The 24101-nt window shown below is 36.9% G+C and overlaps 1 protein-coding gene and 1 long non-coding RNA gene across 7 annotated transcripts; one reads left to right on the plus strand and one right to left on the minus strand.

The window, feature by feature from the left end:
- Positions 1–1794: 1794 nt before the first annotated feature.
- Positions 1795–19028, plus strand: LOC107858671 (phosphoglycerate mutase-like protein 4). 6 transcript variants are annotated; one of them, XM_047406379.1, is made up of 9 exons: positions 1842–2058; positions 2532–2652; positions 5147–5197; positions 5745–5855; positions 17261–17392; positions 17813–17888; positions 17966–18046; positions 18161–18231; positions 18688–19028. In XM_047406379.1, exons 1-8 carry the CDS (start codon positions 1865–1867, stop codon positions 18187–18189), a joined length of 795 nt encoding a protein of 264 aa, XP_047262335.1. In that variant the 5' UTR covers positions 1842–1864; the 3' UTR covers positions 18190–18231; positions 18688–19028. The 6 variants fall into 6 exon arrangements, with proteins under 6 accessions (XP_016558913.1, XP_047262335.1, XP_047262336.1 ...); XM_047406380.1 differs by having other exon boundaries at positions 18694–19028; XM_047406381.1 differs by having other exon boundaries at positions 18716–19028.
- On the minus strand, positions 17040–18073 carry LOC124895892. The gene is made up of 2 exons (XR_007052014.1): positions 17940–18073; positions 17040–17623 (listed from the first exon to the last, which is right to left on the minus strand). It is a non-coding gene; the product is annotated as an uncharacterized LOC124895892 (long non-coding RNA).
- Positions 19029–24101: the final 5073 nt, after the last annotated feature.

Here is a 24101-nt window from a genome sequence, read left to right on the forward strand (position 1 = left end):
AGATTCATATTCAGATGAATTTTGTGCAACAAGACTTGGTATTTTACCTGACTCTTCCATTTCGTTTGACTTTTTTTTTTCACAGATTTTTGTATTTTTTGGAATTTTGGGATGAAGGTTTTCTCAATCCTTTCCACTTTATAATTTCGCAATCTTTTTCGGATCATTACTATGCTTTGATCTCACCTCTTCTATGCTCACTTCTTTCTTCGACTTAATAGGCGTAGAAATCAATTTAAGATCTTCATCTTGTGTTAAATTAAGATTAAATGATGGTGGATTATCAAAAACTAAATTCACAGGTGGTATACCTCTATTTGAACTTCTACAACATGTGTGTTTTGTCATTATAGCAGACCTCCACAATCTTTCAACAAAAAAAATCACAAAACTTCAAAAGAAAAAAAAAAGAAGGGCATGGTTGAAGAAAAAAATACAAAAATATAAAATATATAAATTATATGAAAGAGATAACATGCAATAACTATTAATGTCAATTTACTTTATTTGATGGAGCATAATATTTATCAATAGTTTGAGAAAAATAGGGGAAAATTGAAAAAAAATAAAATTGAGTAGAAGATACGATTAGATTGGAGGAAAGTAAAATAATGGAGAAAATAAAAGAAAAAGGTAAAGTATGTGGAGCAAACCACGCGCCTGTGTAGTTAATGGCAAAATAGTGCTATTTTTATTATAAAATATAATTTTATAAAAGTAGTGCTATTTATTATAATTATAGTCTTAAATTTGTTACTTCATGTAATTTTTTCTTTTCTTTTTTCCCCTTGTAATGGAAAAAATAGAAATTGGGGAAAGGATATGGAATGACCATTTAAAAAAAAAGTGGCTCATAATTGAAAAGGTGGACATGCTATAGCCAGTCGGCTAAAGTAATTCCCTTTTTTTAGCCATTTGGACCAATTGGGCACATGCAGTCTCTATATTCAATTGATACACTTTTATACCACATTGATACATTTTTATACTATATATATTGATACACTTTTTTAAAAAGAGAAAGAAAATTCTATGCAAGCACATGCAGTCCCTGTACCCAATTGGTACTCTTTTATACCACATTAATACACTTTTATACTACATTAATACACTTTTATACTACATTGATACACTTTTATACCACGTTGATACAGTATATATACCATATAAATACACCTTTTACAGAGAAAATTTGTGCAAGCATATACAGTAATTCACTATTCGTAAATTTGTTAACTTCACCTAAATTTTTGTGAAAATTTGTGCAAGCATATACAAAATTTATTAAACCCTGTACCTTTACTGTCCAAACATTCCTTAATTTTTTTGATTAAAAAGAGAGAGATAGCAGAAAAAAAAAATCAAAGTGCCGCTATAGTGTTAACTCATATGAAAAGAGATAGAACAATTATGAGTGGACTTGTATTTCATGTTTTTATTTTTGTGATCGCATCTGAAAAACTAAATGGTGGACAGAGTGGACTTTTTTCAGAAAAAAAAAATTTAACAACATTAAAAGAAAAAAAATAGTGAAAAAGAAACAAAAAAAATAGGAAAAAAGAGAATGTAACATGTAAAATAATTGACATTAAAAATTAAACAATAAATAAGGAAAAGATAAAATAAAGGGGTAGTAGCGACAGAAAAACCTAAATGGCTATGTATTGAAATTGCCAAATCAATGGCTATATAGTGAAAATATTTTGGGCGAGATGACATTTGTGTCCTTTCCTTTTTGGAAATTCACTTTTTTTAGCCCATCAACTTTTTTGACCCATTTCAGGCCCAGATCCGTAAGCCCATCTAAGTTGTGCCATTTTCAGTTGCAGCAAAGAGTACAAATCATCATCTACTGAGCAGGGAGATGATCTCATTTGCTTGTGGGGAATCAGTAAAGCCCGACATTCATCTACTTCTCCGCCACTCTCTGACCAGCAACCCCCCACATTTTTGTTGCCCAAAATTGTTAGCAAGTGCTGCAATTTCGAAGCGTTATCTCATTATACCAACCTTGATATTCAATTCGATCAGGACTCCCATGGCTGATTCTACTTCTAGGTCGTGCAATTTACATCCTTTACCTTTTATTTAAATACTCCCTTCGTTTCAATTTATTTGGTCTACCTTTTCTTTTCAGTCCGTTTCAAAAGTAACATGCTTTCCTTTTTAAGCGACTCTAATGTTTAAAGCCGCAAGATTAAAACACATTTGATATATGTTTAATTTTAGGCCACAAAAATCTAAATTTTTTTTCACTACAGAGGGAGAGTGTATATATAAGCAGTCGCTACATACATGCATCTATTACTGTCATGCTTAGCAATTAGAATTACATTGTTTTATAGGCAATTGATGGATGTGAGGATATACTTGTATATTGGAAACTGAAAGGAAATTTTGGAAAGTATGTAGTTTTTACATTTTAAGAGGTGAATTAACTGCCTTTAGATTTGGATCATCGTGATTTGATTGTCTATCTTTTTCTGCCCTAACTTGTGATGTTTTAAGATTTTTTACCGTCTGCTAAACAGGGTTGTATCACAGCCTGAGTGTGATGGAGATGCGAAATCTGAAAACGTGACTCCTTGTTTCACTGAGATTATTGTAATTCGTCATGGAGAGACGGAATGGAATGCTGATGGCAGAATTCAGGTAATTTCCTGCCTCCTTTTGGAGTATTTGAATTCTGGGAAGCTCCTTTCTAATTTGTTTGTTATCTAGTCTCTCATTGTGAAAGAAAAATTTAGTCCTTTATAATTTCTTTTTGATGATCGTGGTGTCCATGCTAGCTTTCACACACCTCGACTAATTCCACGGGATACCTGTCACCTCCCACCAAAAGTCAGGTAATTCTATCCACCTAGACTAGTACAGATGGGAAGAAATCACATAGCATCTCTGTGGGGATTGGATTTGAACCTTAGACCTCATGGTTCTCAAGCCACTTCATTTACCACTAGGCCACACACCCTTGGGTGCATAGTCCTTTATAACTTGGTAATAATTTGTACTCATTGCTGCTTGTATTTAGTCCATTGTCTATATTTTTAGAATCATATTGAGGAATTCTAACAAATTCTGATTATCAAAATTGATGATCACCAGAAAATGTGTACAGCCATGTGAGTGTAAGCAAGTAAAATGGCATTTCAAAATTTTGAAAAGGTATAAATTTTCATATGTAGTTCCTTGTCCATAAATAAAAAATATCATCTTGCACCTCTATGGCTCTGTGTATAGTACTATAGTTTCGCTCATATCTTTCACCTATGATCTTACAACCACAGCAAGGTAGTTTGGCTTGTTCACCTCATTGCTCAATTTGCAATAGTTACTAAAAGAGAAATTAGTATTTTCTATCACCAGAGAATGGTAAGGATTTTCACAGAGATGAAGCAAAGGGTTCTGGACTTCTTGTTGGTTGTTAAGTTGAGATTTGTGCAGCTCATATATATTTCTTTTTTAAATTCTCTTTTTGAACTGTTAAAATATTGGTGCCATCCTTATTTACGTCCCTGTGAAAATTGATCTTGGAGAATGAGCTCCTATTGTTAGATCACCTCAAAATTGGTTGGAAAAAATATAGATGAAGTACTATGTAGGATCTTATTGATAAACATAAGGGACTTAATGTGTAACTTTCTCTTTTCATAAATGTGACCATGTTTTTCTTCACTCATATATATTCACATCATATTATAGCCTTTTGTAAAACAAATGAATACCGGTGATTGGAGTACTTCATATTGCAAAATATGGGTTAGGTGGCTCCCAAGGGTGTGGCCTAGTGGTCAATGAAGTGGGTTGAGAACCCGAGGTCTCCGGTTCGAATCCCAGCAGAGGCGAAAAACATTAGGTGATTCTTCCCATCTGTCCTAGCCTTGGTTGATAGAGTTACCCGGTATCTGATGCTGGTGGTAGGTGACAGGTATCCCGTGGATTTAGTCGAGATGCGCGAAAGCTGGCCCGGACATCCACGGATCAAAAAAAATATGGGTGAGGTGAAAATTTTTAGCTTTAGACTCTCTATCATGTGCTCTGGTTTTAACATTTTGGAATTTTTTTCCTCTAATTTTGTGCTGCCTCGTTTACCTCTCCCGTAACTCATATGATAATAATACTTAAATTACCCAGTTTGCTGGGGATGAAAGCAGGGTACTTCAGAACCTCATTGAGATTGGTGCATTGAACATGAAGGATCAGATCTGAACAAGGAGTATTTATTAGTTCCATTTTACATAAAACCATAATGAAGAATTTGCTCTAAATAAGACAGACTCTTTTGATCTTGATTATACTAACCACTCAGTTTTGATGTGTCATTTCAAAGATCTTTCGGCATTTCCATCCTTTAAATAAAAATTCAAACTTGTCACTTTACTAGTACTCCCTCCGTTTCAAAAAGAATGACCTACTTTGACTTGGCACAAAGTTTAAGAAAATAAAGAAGACTTTTGAATCTTGTGTCCTTAAATTAAAGTTATGTCAAATGTACCAAAATGCCCTTTAATCTTGTGGTCCTAAATATGTCATGTGGAAAGTTGAAATTAAAGTATTGCCAAAAAAGGAAAGGAGTCATTCTTTTTGAAACGGACTAAAAAGAAAGTAGGTCATTCTTTTTGAAACGGAGGGAGTATAAAATACCAGCAAGCATCTTTATATTGCTTTTGTTCTGCATTTACCTTTTAACTAGACCTACATATAACATTTTTACTTTTATCATTCAAGTTTCTTTGTATAACCTGATGAAAATTGTAAAGCTATAGTAGTTTTGTTAAATATTACTATCAATCTACGAATTTAGGTGTAGAATGTTTCCTCTGTTATCGAAGAATTAAAGGTTTTGTACTATATTTTGGAGTTGCCGCAATCTGCTATATATAGGCAATGTAAAGAAAGCACTTTACAATGTTCCATTTTTCGCCCACAACATCCCTTTGAAACACATAAGCCCCACTTACTCTATAAAGGGTTTGAAAAAGTTGGAAGACTGGAGGGCATTCAAAAGGATCTGTGACAGAGAAATTGTATTCACTTGGAACTTGCAAATTGTTAGCAATTGGCTTTTTTACGAGAATTTCACCAACAATTTATGGATCTTAAAAATAGGATGCGGTAACTGATGCTTGTTTCATTTATTACCCAGGGGCATTTAGATATCGAATTGAACGACGTCGGGAGACAGCAAGCTATGGCAGTAAGTATCAGTAGCATAGTATTTTGTTTTGTAAATTCTGTATTTCACTTAATTGCTTTGAACTTTTGGGATTGATGTACTTTACCCCTCAAATAATTCTTTTGAGTTGGGAACTTCTGCATTTGTTTGAAGTGTGTGTATTTAGAAGAGAAGAAAGGAATTATGGTTCAGCCCTTAGCTCAAGTACCAAGTTGGTTTCCTCCTTTTCTCTGTCTGTCCGTTTTACGGACAACTCTTTCCCTCCATTAGTGGTTATAGGTGTTTTTTCTCACCTCTTTATAATGCAATATGAGTAACTTGCTTAGGTTAACATATTTGGTTGCAAGATGATTCATGTCCTAAGATACGTGTTAAGGGAAACAATCTGTACCTTTACCCATTTCATTTTATTTGTTTTTATTGTGGGGAAAGGGGGTGTGGGGGGCTTCAAGGTTTCCCAGCTTAAAACTTCAAGTGGGGTTCTTCAATCTTTCTTTTCTTTCATTTTTTCTATTTGGGGTGGGGTGGGGGAGGGTTTGGTGCAACGTCTGATGTTACTTTATTCAAGGTGGCAGCCCGGCTCTCCAAGGAGCCAAGGATCTCTGTCATATATTCATCTGACTTGAAACGGGCACATGAGACAGCAGAGATAATAGCAAGGCGTTGCGGGGATCTAGAGGTATGAATTCACTTTGGATTTGCATTGTTAGAATTCAAGCAGATTACAATTAACTTCAAATTCATATATTATTTCTTCATATCTGATTATGTAAAGAGATTTTGGTTTTTTTACTCAACTGGATAATGTGATATATTAACAATTTCTACAGATTTTAATGATTTATTTATTAGCTAGTAGATGGAAGAAAGTTTTCAGCAATAATTTCATGATATCTGTTTTACTTTCACAATTGGGTCCTTTTATCATTTGTTTTCAAACTATTTTTTTCCTTAGTACTCTTGATTTTCCTGGAATTCAGCCTGCACTATCAGCTCTATTTCAGTTTTTAGAGGCTTCTGTTCTATAATTGACCCTGCTTTTATATTTCACATTTTCTAATTCTATTAATATGTAAGCTTTACGTTTCCTGTGAATGCTTCAGATGATTAAACTATTGCTGCTTCACTTCTTTTTCTTCTTGTTAATGTGATTGTTATGAACGTGAAGAGAGGACCTTAGTGATTCCATAATATGTTGGTATTGTCCATTAGTTTTGTGTACGAGCTAATGAATAAAGACATAGGTCCTCTTAGTAAGAATGCAGCTATTCAGTTACGGAAATAGTTCTTCTGTAGTTCCAGGCAATAATACAATGTAGAATATGCTTACGAGGCTAAGAAAACGTTAGGGCTCTGTGTAACTGATATTCAAGATCTATTGTATGAATCTATCTTCTATTATGTTAAGCTTAGATTCGGAAGCAACATAAGCTCATTAACAATGTTAAGGAGCTGATGCCCGTCCTATGTGGAACAGATGCAGTTGTGTGGGTTCGACATGGAAATGAGGGAAGAAGAGGGAATTTGATAGTTGATTTATTGTAACGCCCCAAGATTACCCCTGGACGTCACACGGTGCTTAGAACCACAAGTGATATTAAGCTAACCCATGATACTGGCATAACTCGTGAGCAACTGAATAAGATACATAAATCTGAAAGAAACAAGCGGAAGAGATGTCTTTGCTGAATATGTTCAATGCAAAACTGATACGGGCACGATCATGAAGATGGGCGTACGTGAGCATGCATGGAATCAAGCCGAGGGAGCGTACAAGTTGAAGTGTGAAGAGGGCTTTGGACACAACAAAGCCACCCCTACATACACTCCAAGGGCGCCTCTTTTGCTCCCTTCATTAAGGGCTTTTTGGACCTTTTACTCTATGTTGTAATAAGTCTATAAATAGACTAGTATTAGGTCTTTATTTCTTTAGTGGTTGTTTATTGATATTAGACATGAAATACTTGTAACACCTAAGACTCTCTCTTGAGAGTGTATCACCTTATAGTAGGGCTTGGAAAAGCCATCCCCACCGTAACTAGGGATGCCCAAGTATGGAATCACTTGAGTTGCGTTTTGGCTTCAGATGTTGGTGCTAGAGGAGGTAAAGTCCCTCTTTTGTCTTCGTAGGAGTTAGGTGATTGTCTTATGTTGGTGCTAAGGGTCCTTAGATTTAATATATCTTAGGGTTCTTAGAATTTACATCTTCATTTGTCTAACTATCTATCCATTTATCTATTTCAAATTGTGTGTTTTGTGTTTGTGTTGTTGTTGTTGTTTGTGCCTAGTTCTAGTGGACTGTTTTGTTTGTGGCTGTTTTGTGACTTTGTTGGTTGATCTTGTATCATTTGGTATCAAAGCTTGTGGTTGATTTTATTCCAACAAAATCAATCTTGGGCTAGCTCACTTGAAAAAAAATAAAAAAAAGAGAGTAGAAGTTGTTCTTGTGTTCTTGGCCGAAAGTTGTGTTCTTGTTGTTGTCTTGGCCAAGACTTGTGTTTTGAGTCTAGATCTAGGAGAATTCCGTGAGTCTTGAGTGTCTTTAGTGTTGGTTTCTTCTTCCCTAACACTCATAGAGTCAAGATCCAAGTTGAACTCCTTCTTGTGTTGTGTTTGTGTGGATTTCAAAGGGTTGGCCGCTAAGTTGCTCGGACTCTCCAAAAATGTTGCCGCACCAGTGTCGGATCCTTAAAAAGTACACTATTTTTGGAGGATCCGACATGCACCCATAGACATATTTGAAGAGTCTGAGCAACTTAGGTTGGCCGTGTGTTTATTTGTTTGTTGTGAATCCGAGATTTGGAGGTGTGTTGTTGGTTAGTTGTTGTGAATTCGAGATTTGGAGGTGTTGATTGGCTTTGTTGTTGTGGATTTGTGTTTGAAAGAGGTGTTATTGTTGTTGGGAGATTCAACTTGAACCTTGATCTTCAAGTCTTGTTGAAGGTTCTTGGTGTTCTTGGCGAATCTTCATGTCTTGTGACAAGAAGAACCTACAATAAGTAGTGTTTGATCTTAAGAACAAATGGAAGAGTGTAGTCTTTCTTGTTTGTCTTGAAACAAGTTCCAAAACTATACCAAAGTAGTAAGGGACAAAAGACCTTTCAGAAAGACTAGCTACCAAAAAGGAGTAAGGGGGCTTTTCAAGACTAGCCAAAAGAGGAAAGAACCAACCACCCTTCAAAAAGGGGTTTTGCCCAAAAGGTGCAAAGAAAGTCAACCTACTTTGAATGTGAAAAAGGCTCCAAACTTGTGTCTTCCTCTCCAAAACCGAAATTACTCTTCCACAAATTGAAAGTTGGACAAAATTTCAAGTTGGAAAAACAATAATTTTCAAGATCCGCAACCAACCCAAGGCTGCCACGTCACTATCAAGGACTGCCACGTCACCCCTTTTTGTACAACTAACTTGTTTGTGTTTTGTAGGTAACTTCTCGGCTACAATGGATAACAATGCTCTTAGTGCTATCTTGGCCGGGATTGAAACTCTTTCCCGTGGAATGGCTAGAATGAATGCGGGTTTTGATAGATTAAACTCGAATATGGCATCAATGAAGGGTGATATGTCAACTACGAGTGAGATTGGATCGTATGGAGAGTCGAAGGAACTCTCGTGCTTCTACTCCCGAAACTTTACATCCAACAATCAATCCTCCAAGACCACTACAAAATGCCATAAGCCAAGTTTCCAATTACCCTCAAAACCGCGACCTAAGTAGGCCACTTCCCCCGCAAATTGATTAAGTCCAACAAGGTCTTGGAAGCCAAATGCCTCCACTAAAACCGAACTCTTCCATCCAAGCTCCAAAACCGAACTCTCCCGTCCAATCTCCACAATCGAAGCTCCACTTCGCCAAATCAATCTTCTCAACTGAAGCTCCACTTCCCCAAAGCCGAGACATCCATGTAGAGGTATATGGTAGAGAGGGACATGAAGAATATGGAGTCTTTGATGATGCTTATATGATGGAAGACAAATTGAAGGGAAGAGGTAGGGATCAACAAGGAACCCACCACCAAGTAAAGACATGGGAATTGAGGTGGATGAGATTGAGGGCAAATCTCAAGATGGAGAGGAAGCCGAGGTGCAAAATGAAGATGGTGGTGAAGATGTTTGGCCGTATGGTGATGCATGTGACGTGCCTAATTGAAAGAGAAGATGCCGTGAATTTGAGGTCAAATTCCTCTCAAAATGGAGAGGATGATACGGGCACGATCATGAAGATGAGCGTACGTGAGCATGCATGGAATCAAGCCGAGGGAGTGTACAAGTTGTAGTGTGAAGAGGGCTTTGGACACAACAAAGCCGCCCCTACATACACTCCAAGGGCCCCTCTTTTGCTCCTTTCATTAAGGGCTTTTTGGACCTTTCACTCTATGTTGTAATAAGTATAAATAGACTAGTATTAGGTCTTTATTTCTTTAGTGGTTGTTTATTGATATATGACATGAAATACTTGTAACACCTAAGACTCTCTCTTGAGAGTGTATCACTTTATAGTAGGGCTTGGAAAAGCCATCCCCACTGTAACTGGGGCTGCCCAAGTGTGGAATCACTTGAGTTGCGTTTTGGATTGAGACGTTGGTGCTAGAGGAGGTAAAGTCCCTCTCGTGTCTTCGCGTCTTCGTAGGAGTTAGGTGATTGTCTTGTGTAGGTGTTAAGGGTCCTTAAATTTGATATATCTTAGGGTTCTTAGGATTTACATCTTCATTTGTCTAACTATCTATCTATTTATCTATTTCAAATCGTGTGTTTTGTGTTTGTGTTCTTGTTGCCGTTTGTGCCTAGTTCTAGTGGACTGTTTTGTGACGTTTTTGTGGTTGTTTTGTGACTTTGTTGGTTGATCTTGTATCAAAAACTGTTTAAAACATTTACACTTTGGTTATACAAAACAAAATTGAAAGTAAATACATTAACTCTGAATAACCGTCTATGAAGCCTCTACTAATAATGACTATATGTAGTCGGGACATGACCCCCAACTATCTTTAATCAATACATAAGAATAATGAAAATAAGATACATGAACTACAACTGACTTGAGTCCCTGAAATAAGAGAACTCCTCACCTGCTGGCTGTGTGTTGTGAACTGTCTGACCCTGGTGTGTGGGCTACATCTGATACCTACATTATGAAGGGATGTAGCCACAAATGCATAGATGTGGTCAGTACTTTGGAATGTACTGAGAATATAGGGGTGAATGCATAAGTAAAACAGAAACTGAATATACTTTCAAATCATGCATGCTAAGTGTAAAAGGATTCACCTTGGATATGAATAAAACAGTTTTTTTTTTCAGTTTCAAAAAAAACAAAAAAAACATGAATAATAAAGCATAATGAATAAGCTTAGTGAGTCATTACACTTTGTTTCTAAAATCTTTAATTTTATTCTTTCCTGTGGGAGATTCTTATAACCGACATGAACCATGTGAGCTATCATGGAATCCAACGTCTTACCCACGTTGGGGAGAGCTATCCTACCCTTGCCATCGGAATAGAACCTTAACTTATAGTGATCACTAAACTTCATCCATATTGGGAAACGGAAGGGACACTCTCTTGATAGACCTTTAAACCTACGGTGGCTCGTAGTTTCTGGAAATTAGGATACACTCATCCACATTTCCTTCTCGGTGCTAAATACTACTCCCAAATATATATATATACACACACATATTCCCTTTTCGGTGCTAAATACTACTCTCAAATATATATATATATATATATATATATATATATATATATAAGCTCACACTTAGGAAATTCACCTTAAAATAGCATATGGGTTTGTAAATTAGAAACCAACTATGCTTCTGTTGCTTAAATCATACCCAATGGGTGAAGTTGTGGATTTCAGATCTTGAATGTGATTATAAGATCAAAATTAAACTTTAATCAAGTTACAATACTGCAAATTGAACTTATAAGCTTAAACTTCTTGTAACTCAATAGCTTGTGTTTAAATCTTGAAATTCATAGCATTATTTCATAGAGGCTTTATATCAAAATACAATAACAATAACAACATACCCAGTATATTCCCACCAAGTGGGCTCTGGAGGGTAAGTGTACTCAATCCATACCACTACCTCATAAATGAGAAAGAGGCTTTAAATTTAAATCAGAATCTTTCACGAATTCCCATCGAAATACCATGCTCAAAATTTAAATCAGAATCTTTCACCAATTTGTCAACTTCTAAGTCATGATAATAAAAATCATGTTATAATAGCAATCTTGTAAGTCGAAACATGAATAGAAGTAATTTCTTGTGTAAATTAAACTTCTAATCGCATAATAATATCATAATTCAAGAATATGGGAATTTAGGTATGAACCCTAATTGAAATCACATAAATTCAATTTTAAATTCAAGCTTTTGGGCACAAGGATGAAAGATTATCCTTGCTCAAACCCTACATGCCTTGTTTGTAGAAGCCTTGGATAAATTTCTTGGGATTGAACTCGAAGAACCCTAGTTGGCTTTGGGGAGAAAAGAATCGCCTCTTTTTGCTCTATGATGAATGATTTCGGAGTTATGATAGGTTAGGGTAATATTTACGCTTGATAACCATTGTTTAGAGGGTGAAATGACGTAGTTTTGGGGTTAAAAGAGTGGGAAAAGACCAAAAAACCCCTTTGGTATCGTTTGGAAGTTGCCTGGAAGTAGTCCCAACGACTTAAGGTCACGACTCGTAAGGTTTGGCTATGAGTCGTGACTTGAGTCGTAGTCAGACACCCATTTTCAGCCTTTACTGCCCAGATTACGACTCCCTCCTAACGACCCGTAATGAGACCTTACGAGTCGTAGTTTAGGCAGCTTTGACAGTGCTTCGGTTTTTTGGCCATAACTTTCACCTCAATATTGGATTAAGGCAAAATTGGTATCGTTGGAAAGCTAATTCAATTATCTATCTGTTGGTGGTCTTGAGCTTAAATATTCTTGGTATACCAAAAGCTATGCTCGTTTAAAGCTGACTATAGTTTTATACTTCACAAGAATTTAATCGCTAAGGGATGTCTTGACTTGTCTATAAGCTAAGAGCTATTTGGGGTCTTAATATATGTCTAAGCCACTTGTAAAACTACCAAAACATGAGGCTTGATTCTTTGATCCTTTACTGGTCAAGCTACGAGTCTTCATAACGACTCATAATGTCTAGATACGAGCCACATACTGGACTCGTAACCACTGGGTTGTATTTTTGGATTACATACTGTTGTGACTATGAATCCTTCCATACGACTCGTAGCCACTCATTACGGGTCGTAATGAGGAGTCGTAGTTACTTGGCTACAGCTGAGGGATCCACTAGAGTGACTAAGACTCATTCATGACGACTCGTCACGAGTGGTTACGACTCGTTACCTTGAGTCGTAGTCATAACAGTGAATCAGGCCATTAAGGGAAATCTTCCGTAACTTCTTGCCACGACATCAGATTAGGACGAGGCTTGAAGCATTGGAAAGCTAACTTCGTGGCCTATCTTTTAAGAGGTCTAGAGCTTGAAAAATTTGGGGTTTTACAAGGCAATTTATTTTTTGCAACACCACCGCTTGACAGTCATGCCACACTGCACAACTTCAGCCTCACACACACTGCACAGTCTAAGTACAATAGACTAAGTATACAGTAACGTGAAGCATTTAATAATGTACAGGAAACAAGTTCCAACCTTTATTATCCTCTCAGAATCATAAAGGAACAATGTCGCACGAATTTGCTAAGGCATTACAACCCTCACTGCCTTAGACAAATTCCAGCATCACAATATAAAGACTGTACATGGGCGGTTACAAGCAGTTTCAACTGCCACACTTGGCAACATGTCATTGGACATGGCCTGCATGCCTATCACATGACTCAACAAACTTTATCTAAGTATTTAAATTACATATCTGAAAATCCCACATGTACAAACATTCAAATTCGAATTTGCAACTGCCCCATAGCCAATTTTGCCATGTTCCACACTTAGCCAATTTTCAGCTTCCAACACTAAGAATATTTCGTCCTTGTCTTGTCATGTCTTCCAGCCACAGCATTGCCTTGCCAGGACCATGCCTTGCTTGTGTTATGTCACTGCCTGCACTATGCTGCTGCCTTAGCTGTGTCACTGCCTAGGCCATGCCACTGTCTTGACCATGTCATTACCTTGGCCACGCCACTGCCTAGACCATGTCATGCCAATGCCATTGCCCGTGCCATACCAGTGTTGATGTCATGCCAGCACCTTGCCGAGTCTATGTCACTGCCTGCCCGCATGCCCGCATAGGTGCCATGCGTCTGTTGCCGCCTGTTGTGCCCAAGGCTTCCTTGCCGACACTCCAGCTTCTTGGTCATCATAAGCTGTCTGCTATCTCATAGCCATCACAGCATCACATTGCTTGTCTCAGCACATGTCAAGGCCAATGTGCACCTTGATATGGCTTGCCGACCATCATGTCTTAGACGGGGGTCTAACAATGCACCCCCACTATATGAACTCGATGCCCTCGTCGAGGTTGTTTTGAGGTAGTCCTCAATTTGCTTGTCGAATTGCCATAAGTTTTGAGCCTTCTCCCAAACCACATCTTTTTCACTCTTGCCTTTCCATTGTATCAGAAATTCTGTCTTGGTATTCCTCTTGCTGTTTCCCACAGTCCAATGATCAAGTATTTTCACCATCTTGGTCTTGTACTGCTTCGGATTCAAAGGAGGAGCCCTCTTAGACTTGTTTCTGCTCGGGTCTTCAGCATCTTCAACTGACATGAAAAGTAGAATGAAGAATCTTCAACCTTCCCGGCAAATTCAACTTGTAAGCGACTTCCCCAATCTTCTCAACAACTTTAAATGGGCTATCATATCTTGGAATAAATCCCCTATGCCTTCTTTTGCTCACAATCTGTTTCCAAATTTGTAGAGTGAGCTTTAAAAGCACCTTGTCTCCCACGTTGAACTCCACTGCACGTCTATGCTGGTTAGCATACTTCTTCATGCATTTTTGGGCCTTTCTCAAGCTGTCTTATGCCTCAACAAGCATGTCATGCTTGTCTTTTGCATGCCTGTAAGCAGCAAGACAAATGCCATGACTTTTCAGCGTCACTACCTCAAGTGGTGTCATAGGCCGCATGCTTAAGACAAGTTCAAATGGGCTCCTCTGTTGCTAACGACCTGCGTAGATTATAGCAAAACTGTGTCGTATCCAACAAGTCTGCCCAGTTACGTTGGCTTGTTGTCACAAAATGCCTCAAGTATTTTTCTAGCAAATGATTGATTCTTTCAGTTTGACCATCAGTTTGAGGAGGATGATTTGCTGTGGAAAACTTCAAGCCAGTCCCCATCATGCTAAACAATGTCTGCGAGAACCGACCAGTGAACTGTGCATCTCAATCACTCACAATGTCACTTGGCAAACCAAAGTATTTCACGACTTTCTTACAGAATAAACCTGCAGCAACTTCAGACAAGCAAGTAATTGGTGCAGCAACAAAAATAGCATATTTTGAAAACCTGTCCACCACCACCATTATAGATGCATTGCCATCAACCTTTGGAAATCCAGAAATGAAGTCCATTGAGACAGACAACCATGGACTTTCAGGAATTAGTGCAACAAACCTGCCTTCTTCATGCATTCAGTCTTGTCTCTTTGACAAACTTGACAAGTCTTCATGTAGGCTTTAATGTCTTCTTCCATTATACACACGGGACAGCAAAGTTAGCATCCGTTCAACACCCGAATGACCAGCCCAAGGAGTATCATGCGCTTCTTTCATCAAGTCTTTATGCAATCCGCTGCCTTGAGGTACTATGATTCTCCCCCTTAAAATAAAAGGAGATCATCCTCGATCCAACACTATCTAATTGTCCCATCTTTCACTTGACTCATCCATTTGACATAGAGTGGATCATTTGCAGCACAAAATTTGATTCTATCAAGAAAACCAGTTTTAAGTCGAGAAATAAAGTATATTGCATCAAATGCCTCTTTTCGACTGAGTGCATCAGCAACTTGGTTGTGCTTTCCTAGTTTATGCTCCCATATGAAGTCATATTCAGCCAAGAATTCCTGCCACCAAGCCTGCTTTGGACTTAACCTTTTTTGCGTCTTAAAGAAAGTATTAGCAACATTGTCAATCCGCACAATGAAACGAGTACCCAACAATTACACCCTCCAAGTTTGCAAGCAATGCACTACTGCCACTATTTTTTTTTCATGGGTCGAATACCGCTACTCCGCATCACTCAATTTCCGACTTTCAAAGGCCATGGGATGATCTTCTTGTACCAACATGCCCCCAACAGCTTTGTCCGACGCGTCAGTATGTACTTCAAAAGGCAACTCAAAATCTGGCAGCTTCAAGATGGTTCTAAAGCAATGGCTTCCTTCAATGTCTGAAATGCTGCATCACATTTTTCAAACCACACCCATTTGGCATCTTTCTTCAACAAATTTGTTCATGCAACCGCTTTCTTTGAGTAACCTGCATTGAACTTGCGATACTAATTAGCCAAACCCAAGAACGATCTCAATTATTTGACCCCACTAGGCGTCTACCATTCCACAATTGCTTGCACCTTCTTTGGATCCGTTCTCATTTGGTTTTGACTAACCAAATGCCCAAGGAACTTCACTTCCTTCTTAGCATATTCGCATTTTTCCATCTTCACGTAAAGTTTGTACTCCCTCAAACGAGACAATACTAACTGTAAGTGTTCCAAGTGTTCATCAAGAGAGCAACTATAAATGACAATGTCATCCAAATATGCCACCACAAAGTCGTCAAAGGTAATCAAATAACACATCATTCATCAAGTTGCAGAAAATTGTCGGGGTGTTTGTCAACCCAAACGGCATAACCGCCCATGTGTAGTCTTTATATTGTGATGCCAAAATTTGTCTAAGGAAGTGGAGTTTGTAATGCCTTGTAAATTCGTGTGGCGTTGTTCCTTTGTGATTCTGAGAGAATAATAAAGGCTGGGAACTTGTTTTTTTGTACATTGTTGAGTACTTTACATTACTGTATACTTAGTCTATTCTACTTTGACTGTGCAGTGTGTGTGTGGCTGAAGTTGTGCTGTGTGGCATGACTGCCAAGCGGTGCTGCAAAAAATAAATCGCCTTCTTGGAATAGCTGACTAGGCAGTATATTGGAGTATCGTTTGGCAGAGTGTATAAGAATAGTGTAAAATATGGTGTATTAGTTATGCTAAGATTTTTTTTATAATCGCCCATGTGCAGTCTTTATATTGTGATGCTGAGTGGAGGTTGTAATGCCTTATAAATTCGTGTGGCATTGTTCCTTTGTGATTCTGAGAGAGTAATAAAGGTTGGGAACTTGTTTCCTGTATATTGTTGAGTGCTTTACGTTACCGTATACTTAGTCTATTCTACTTCGACCGTGCAGTGTGTGTGAGGCTGAAGTTGTGCAGTGTGGCATGACTGCTAAGCGGTGTTGCGAAAAATAAATCGCCTTCTTGGAATAGTTGACTAGGCAGTATATTTGAGTATCGTTTGGTAGAGTATAAGACAACAACAACAACAAACTCAGTGTATTCCCACACAGTGGGGTCTGGGGAGGGTAAGATGTACACAGTCCATACCACTACCTCCGGAGAGGTAGCAAGGCTGTTTCCGATAGACCCCCGGCTCAAGACCGGTAGAGTATAAGAATAATGTAAAATATGGTGTATTAGTAATGCTAGTATTAGTTATGCTAAATATTTTTTTTTTTTTAATGTAGTGTTTGGTTTGGTGTGTTCAAAATAACATGCATTGCATAATCTTTTTTAAAGAAATATATTTTTACAAAAATACCCTCCACTAATATGGTGGAAAGGATGTGAAAAAGGTTTTGAGGGGCAATTGTGTCTTTAATCATATAACCCATTGCATTACTAATACCATGGATTTCCATGTATAGTTATACACATCTTAATACCAAATAGAGTGTATAGACAATGCTAGGTTGAAATAACGTACCAAACAGGGTACTAGGAGTACGCAAAGCTAATTCATGTATTATTTTTGCTAATGCACTCTACCAAACATCCCCTAAATAAATTGCTTTTATGTCTTTGGTTTGTGCTTTAATATAGGTCATTAAAGATCCAGAACTTCGAGAGAGACATCTAGGAGATCTTCAAGGTACTTCACTCCGTGAAGCAGCCAAAAGTCAACCGATGGCTTATAAGACTTTTCTCTCTGACCGAAGTGATCAAGAAATTCCAGTGAGTACTCCTTTCTCCTATACAAGCCCAAAAAACCAGGAAAAAAGTAGAAGAGTACTCGATGTAATATTACTGCCATGATCAGCATTATCCTGCATCATTTGAATAAACTTGTAGTTCATTTTGAATATAAATTTTCTTCAATCTGCTTCTTTTATTTCTTCTTGGATATTCAATCTGCTTCGTCACATATGCATTCCACAAGTGTGAGCTCCAAATTGGAAATTTGACCTAAAATTCATAATCAAGGGAGCGTCAACTGCCACAAATTGAACCAAATTACAATCAGGACTCCCATGACATAGGATCAAGTACCTACTCCAAGATAAAAGAAAAAGAGGGGAAGGAACAGAGACTGTATGATCTTGTCTGTTTTATAAAGGGTTTGCATGTTTTCAGTTTCTCACCACTTATTTGCAGGGTGGTGGAGAAAGTTTAGATCACCTTTATGAACGCTGCACTTCTTGTTTACAGAGGATTGCAATGAAGCACAGAGGTATTTTTTAACTATTGGATTTGATAAGACTGATATCATAAAAGTACTTACATGAATTTTGTTTATTCCCGATGCAGGAAAACGAGTAGTTGTGGTATCTCATGGGGGTGCAATCAGAGCATTTCACAGAAGAGCTTCCCCACATAGGAGGTCTAAAAGTAAGATCTGGAATACATCCGTTGGTATACTTCACTTGTCTGATAAGGATAAGTGGAGCGTTGAGCTCTGGGCTGATGTAAGTCATCTCAAAAAGACAGAATTTCTGGATTCAGGATTTGGTGGGGACAAAACTTCTGGTTAAATTTGGCATACCTTTCTCACCGTTCAGATTCTTTTCAAAGAGGTACTTCACATTGTTTGACATGAATAGAAATGTAGCATTATTTTTGTCATTATGTTTGACTGCTTTAATAACTTGGGTAATGGTAAGGCTATTAGACGGTGGATGCCCATTCTTCTTTTTCTTTTGTTGTACTGAAGTCTACTTCTTTTAATAGCTCAAGGCAACATCTTAGGGAAATCTGGACCATTGTGACTAATTTAAGGGACTCAATAAATTCAGTTCTCTTTGCCTATCTCGATCCATGTGGGACGGATAGTGCTTCCACTTACTAGTTACTCCATATATATATCAAACCTTCTACATACTAGTTGGTGGGGAGTCAACTACAATTGAGCAAACTTGTTACCTTTTTTGTCTGTTCTCTATTTGTCGTTGGTCATTGCTTGATTCTAATGAGTCAATGATCAATTTTTTTGACTAATTTGCTGTTGCAATGGCCATGTTTTATGATTTAAGATGCAGAAGATGATTTGACATTATGCAGAAGGCCAGATCCCTTCCGACCTGCAATTTGGACATCTTTGCATCACTGACGGTCTCTTTGGCAGAACGATTCTACATGAAGTTTGAGTTAGTAAATGCTTATAAGACGACAAAAAGTTTCTGTCACATCATTCTGATGATATGGGCATATCCCGCATTATTTTTTCTAGTATACGCTTACGCCACGAGCTATGACATGCTCCACATTATTTTGTGTAGTAGATGCTTACGCCACAACCAGTAGCTGAACCTGATTTTTCACTCGATGGGTTTGAAGAATAAAAATGTATAAAATGATGAGTCCCTGAATCTAACTTTGGGTGTTGGGGTGCATTTTGAATACTCTGGCCTGCTGAGCTAACCTTTTGCATGTTCAAGGGATTCAAACTATATATATATGTAATAAACGCAAAAAATCTACTCACCGTGTAACTTGTAACGGGGGTTCGGGTAAACACCCTTCTGCCCCTCTTAATCAGCCCACTATGTGACAACAAGTGATGTAGGTAAAAAAATTTCGTCCAGAATAGGGTGTCCAAAATTCTTTCAATGAGTGTTGAAAGACAACAATGCCCTTGACACAATAGGTGGGTTAACCCCAATTGACAGCGCTATCAAACTCTGGAGGACTAAACTTGATAAATGATAGCGTCATCTGTCATATTAGAAGACAAATCAGCTCCACCCAATGGTTTCATCGGCAAGGGAGCCACAATAAGAACCTGAGTGACTATCTCAAAGTCTCCATAGCTCCCATTCACCATTCCTTAGATTTATTCCGTCTTAGTTCATTGTTTAATACAATGTCATTGTCAATGGACTCAAACAGATCATTATAAAGTTTGCATTCAAATAATTTTTTGTCGAGATCCTTCACAACATTATGTCCTTCCTTTTTCTGTCATTATAACGAAGAATGGTAATATCTGGATTTGCTTGAAAGGTGAAACAGTAGTAATGGATAACAAGAGGGAAGTTGTACAGTAGATGAATTTATAGAAGTGTCAGTTAATGGACAATAGTACCAATGTTGTGGAGGGATCAACATACTAAAGTTTCTGATAAGATAACTTGCTTAGTGGTGTCACAATTAAAGGTAAGAAGTTCAAAATGTGGAGTTCATTTCTAGCAGCTGCGGGTCCCATAAATCCTCCCACCTTGACAGCTTAAAGTTTTAAAGGCAGCTTAGTTGTGCCATATTTATTGGAAAATGACCCTAGTGGTGCTGGGTCACATGCACTGCTACATCCGGACGTAGTGGTGCACGGCATATGACGGGTCCGACTATCCTTTTCCAATATTATCTATTTTGAAGTGTAAAAACAAATCAGACAAATTGCATCAATCAATAATTCGAGTCATATCGGAAAATAAAAATTTAACTGATTTGGCTTGGAATTAACTAAAAACAGTTGAATTAAATCTAATTAAGCTGATGGTTATCAAAAATCAAACCAACCTGATATTATATCATATGTATATATAAAAGTATTTCTTTTAATATAATTTAAAATACTTAATTTTTAAAAAATAATTTTGTCTTATAAGTTAACGTATTAAGTTTTAAACTTGGACTTAGATTTTGTGAACAATCTAATAATTTTCATGTTTATACGTTAGTAACTCAAATGAAGTTCAAATCAAATGAAATCTATCGGAAAGAAAAATAAATTCAATTCAGCGGTATCATTTATCATAGAACTCGGACTTGAAACTCCGATTTTATGGGTAAAGATGCACCCAATAAATAACTTATCATAGACTTTTACTTGGGTGCACAAATATATATTGTTGAATAGTTTTTAAAAGAATGTAATATCATTATACACAATTTAGGGAGAGCAAGTTCACGTGGCCCGTGCCCAACCCTTAGATCCCCCCCCCCCCCCCCCCCCCCATTGTCTTGAGCTTTCGTTTTGTCTTCGTTTAGTTATTTCTCTACTTCTCATAATTTCTGTGGATCTTCTTTCTTGCCAAGGCATGCATTCTTTTTCAAGAAAATGAGTTCATTATTTAAAATTAAGTCCACTATGGAAAAGATAAAGAGCTCCTTAATGAAAAGAAAATGAAGTGAAGAAGTAAACAAAGCATAGAAATATGTACCAGAGGAATAAATTAGGGAAGCAAAACTCCATGGACCACATTGTCATGCCTACAATATGCAGAAAGCGAAGAGAAGATGGAGAGGGACACTGAAACCAGTAGGACGGTTGCGGCTATTAGTTTGTCCCTATCAAGTACCCCACCTTATAACACCATAACTCTTTCGAGGGTCTCATTAATATATTAAGAGTGATAATCTTTTTATAAGTTTCTTCTTGCCAGTTTTTATTCTTTGCTCTTCTGGTGATTCGAACGCATAATCTTAAAATTAAAGATGAAGAACACTTGCTATTCGAGCAATCCCTCTTGTCTAATGTTTATAGTGTTCATGCAACTAAGCAATAAAAATCTTCATTTTGCTGCAAGACGAGGTGCCGTTTTAAGTTATGGTTCTATTTAGAGGCGGATTCAAGATTTGAAGATGGTGCAAACAGTATTATCTTACCATAAATGTCAATAAAATTTTCATTGACGATTGAGGGATAATATTGCATCGGATTGATCACCAATAGTGTGAGTAGTGATAAAAACACAATTTTATGGATCAAATATGACGTCTATGCTAATAATAAAATTGTAATAAAAATAAAATAATTGAAGATCAAGGTTGTGTAAAATATATGAACAAGCAAGAACGTCGCAACCAACGTAATAGGGTGCACAATATACTATATTATTAATTTCTCTAAGGTATATATTCATGTACACCCCACCCTTTCATGTGAGTCAGCCTCCGTGCGCATCTCACAACCATCTATTCGTAACTCTATATACAAGGAATTCATTTAATGTACTATTTTCTTTTTTTACTATATTTGTATTTGGGATCACAAAAAGCAAGGGATCTAATGTTGATTCACGCACATTTACTTAGTGAAAGTAAAAAAAAAAAACAAATTTCACAAATATCATTTCATATTGATTGTCTCCTCTCGTCCTCTAACATATTCCACCTTGATAGTCCCCTCCAATTCCTACCCTGACCCCTATCTTCAGCGGTGTTTGTCTAAATTATATACAAATAACTTTGGAATTATATTTTCTATGTATGTAGTAAATTCAAAAATAAATTAAAAAATACTTATTTTTCAAGAAAATAAAAAAAAGGGCAGTCCGGTGCACTAAAGCTACCGCTATGCGCGGTGTTCGGGGAAAGGCCCCACCACAAGGGTGTATCGTACGCAGCCTTACCTTGCATTTCTACTAGAGGCTGTTTCCAAGGCTTAAACCCGTGACCTCCTGGTCACATGACAACAACTTTACCAGTTACTTCAAGAAAATACTTTTTCGAAAAAAAAAAATCCACACAAAACATTTTCGTTGTACCAAATACACCTTATACTTCACTTGGTGAATCAAATTCAAATACTTTGCCGGCAGAAATAGGGGTGTGCAAAAACCAAACTGACTGATAAATCGAACCGATAAAAATATTATTGGTTTATTATTATTGGGTTATTGGATTGATGTTTTTTTAATGGTTTTATAAAAAAAAATTATTGGGTTATTGGTTCGATTCAATTTTTTCTTATTGGGTTATTGGGTAAACCGATAACCCAACAAGAATATATATATATATATATAACTTATTAAATATTTCTCGTTAATTTCTACAAATTAACAAACCTATTTTTTCAATTATACAAACTCTTAATTTCTCCTAACAACATTTAGTTCAAACTTGAAGATTCTTGTAAATTAAAACACATCATGTAGGATTTTTGGTTGCAACTAAGATTCGATTTTTTTTTCATGTTAGTTACTACTATTTCTATTTATGAGTATTTTCTTATTGGTTAAACCGAAAATCGAACCGTTAAGGACTAAAAACTGATAAACCGAACATCAATAAAAAATATCTTATTGATTTTGTTATTGGTTTAGCATATTTAAAAACCCAAAATCGATAAACCGAACCGATAATATATAAAACCGAACCGAACCGATAGATGCACAACCGAAGGCAGAAACATAATATCCTTTTCCTTTTCAGAGATCAACTTACACGAGAAAATTGAAGGAAAGGTGTCTTTTAAGTCTTGAATGAAGGATTGGTGACATTGACCAACTTAAAGGGTCAAACATCATTAGGAAACTTGATTAAGTTAATTGTGGCTTTGATTAATATTTTCAAAACTTTCTAATTTTTTCAAAAATACAAATCAACCCAACCCTTACGCCCCTCTTCAATCCAAATCAACTAGTCTCTTTCCTCTCGCTCGACAGCTTCTCTCAACTCTCTCCTAACCAACAGTTCTACAAATTTCTCCTTTCAATCCTCGGCGACTTCAACCTTCGATGACAAATAGTTGGGCTTCGAGTTGTCCCCTTCAATCTAAATCAACCAGTCTCTCTCCTCTCTCTCTCGACAGCTTCTCTCAACTCTCTCCTAACCATCAGTTCTGCAAATTTCTCCTTTCAATCCTCGGTGACTTCAACATCCACGAAAAATAGTTGGTCTTCGAGTTACTTTTTGACATCAACCTTCAATCGATGTGACAGCCTTGCTCTCCGGCCACAACAGCTTCGAAATCATCATCATTCATTTTCTTCTTTCACAAGTAAAAATTTATGGCCTTTTTAATTTTGAAGAAAACGAGGAACTTGAGCCAACTTCTCTTATAGTATAAGTTAACAATTTTAATATTTGTTGCTTTAATTTGAAATGCGGTCTGAATAAAACCCTAATTTCTGATATTTTTTCTCTTCTCTTTTCGAAGTGAATTATGATTTTTTGTTGTTTGTTGAATTTTTTTGAAGTTTGATTTTTGTTGTCTGTGTTTATACAAACAAAACAACGATTTGAATTGATTTGTTCTATACTTGTTATTTGTAAAAATGGTGATATTGCTGTTTTTTTGTTGAACAAAATTGTGCTACTATTTTTTATTTTCCCCAACAAATTATTCATTTAGTGCAACATATTAACCATCTGATACAACAGATTTGTCATATGATGCAACAAATCAACCATCTAATGCACCAGAAGAATCATCAGATTAAAATTCTGATGCAACAGATTAATCATCTGATGCAACAAATTTAGCATATGATGCAATAGTTTAACTATCTGATGTAACAGATTAAACATATGTTGCAACAGATTAAGCATCGGATAATAAATCTGATGCAATTGATTAACCATCTGATGTAATGGAAGAACCATTGGATTAATGATCTGATGCAACAGATGAACCTCCTGTTGGATAAAATCCTATCAACTCTTCCAACGGGACATGTCTAAGACTTGATTTTTCCAACTGATCATTCATCTATCGTGATGG

Source organism: Capsicum annuum, chromosome 2, assembly GCF_002878395.1.
Source record: "Capsicum annuum cultivar UCD-10X-F1 chromosome 2, UCD10Xv1.1, whole genome shotgun sequence".
Lineage (NCBI taxonomy): Eukaryota > Viridiplantae > Streptophyta > Magnoliopsida > Solanales > Solanaceae > Capsicum > Capsicum annuum.

What these genes read in the sequence shown, in the direction of transcription:
- LOC107858671 (XM_016703427.2), top strand. Translation starts at nt 1,865, where the DNA reads ATGATCTCATTTGCTTGTGGGGAATCAGTAAAGCCCGACATTCATCTA. An exon ending in GGCGTTGCGGGGATCTAGAG is followed by an intron (nt 5,856 to 17,260) that starts GTATGAATTCAC and finishes GCTTTAATATAG; the next exon opens with GTCATTAAAGATCCAGAACT. An exon ending in GAAGTGATCAAGAAATTCCA is followed by an intron (nt 17,393 to 17,812) that starts GTGAGTACTCCT and finishes ACTTATTTGCAG; the next exon opens with GGTGGTGGAGAAAGTTTAGA.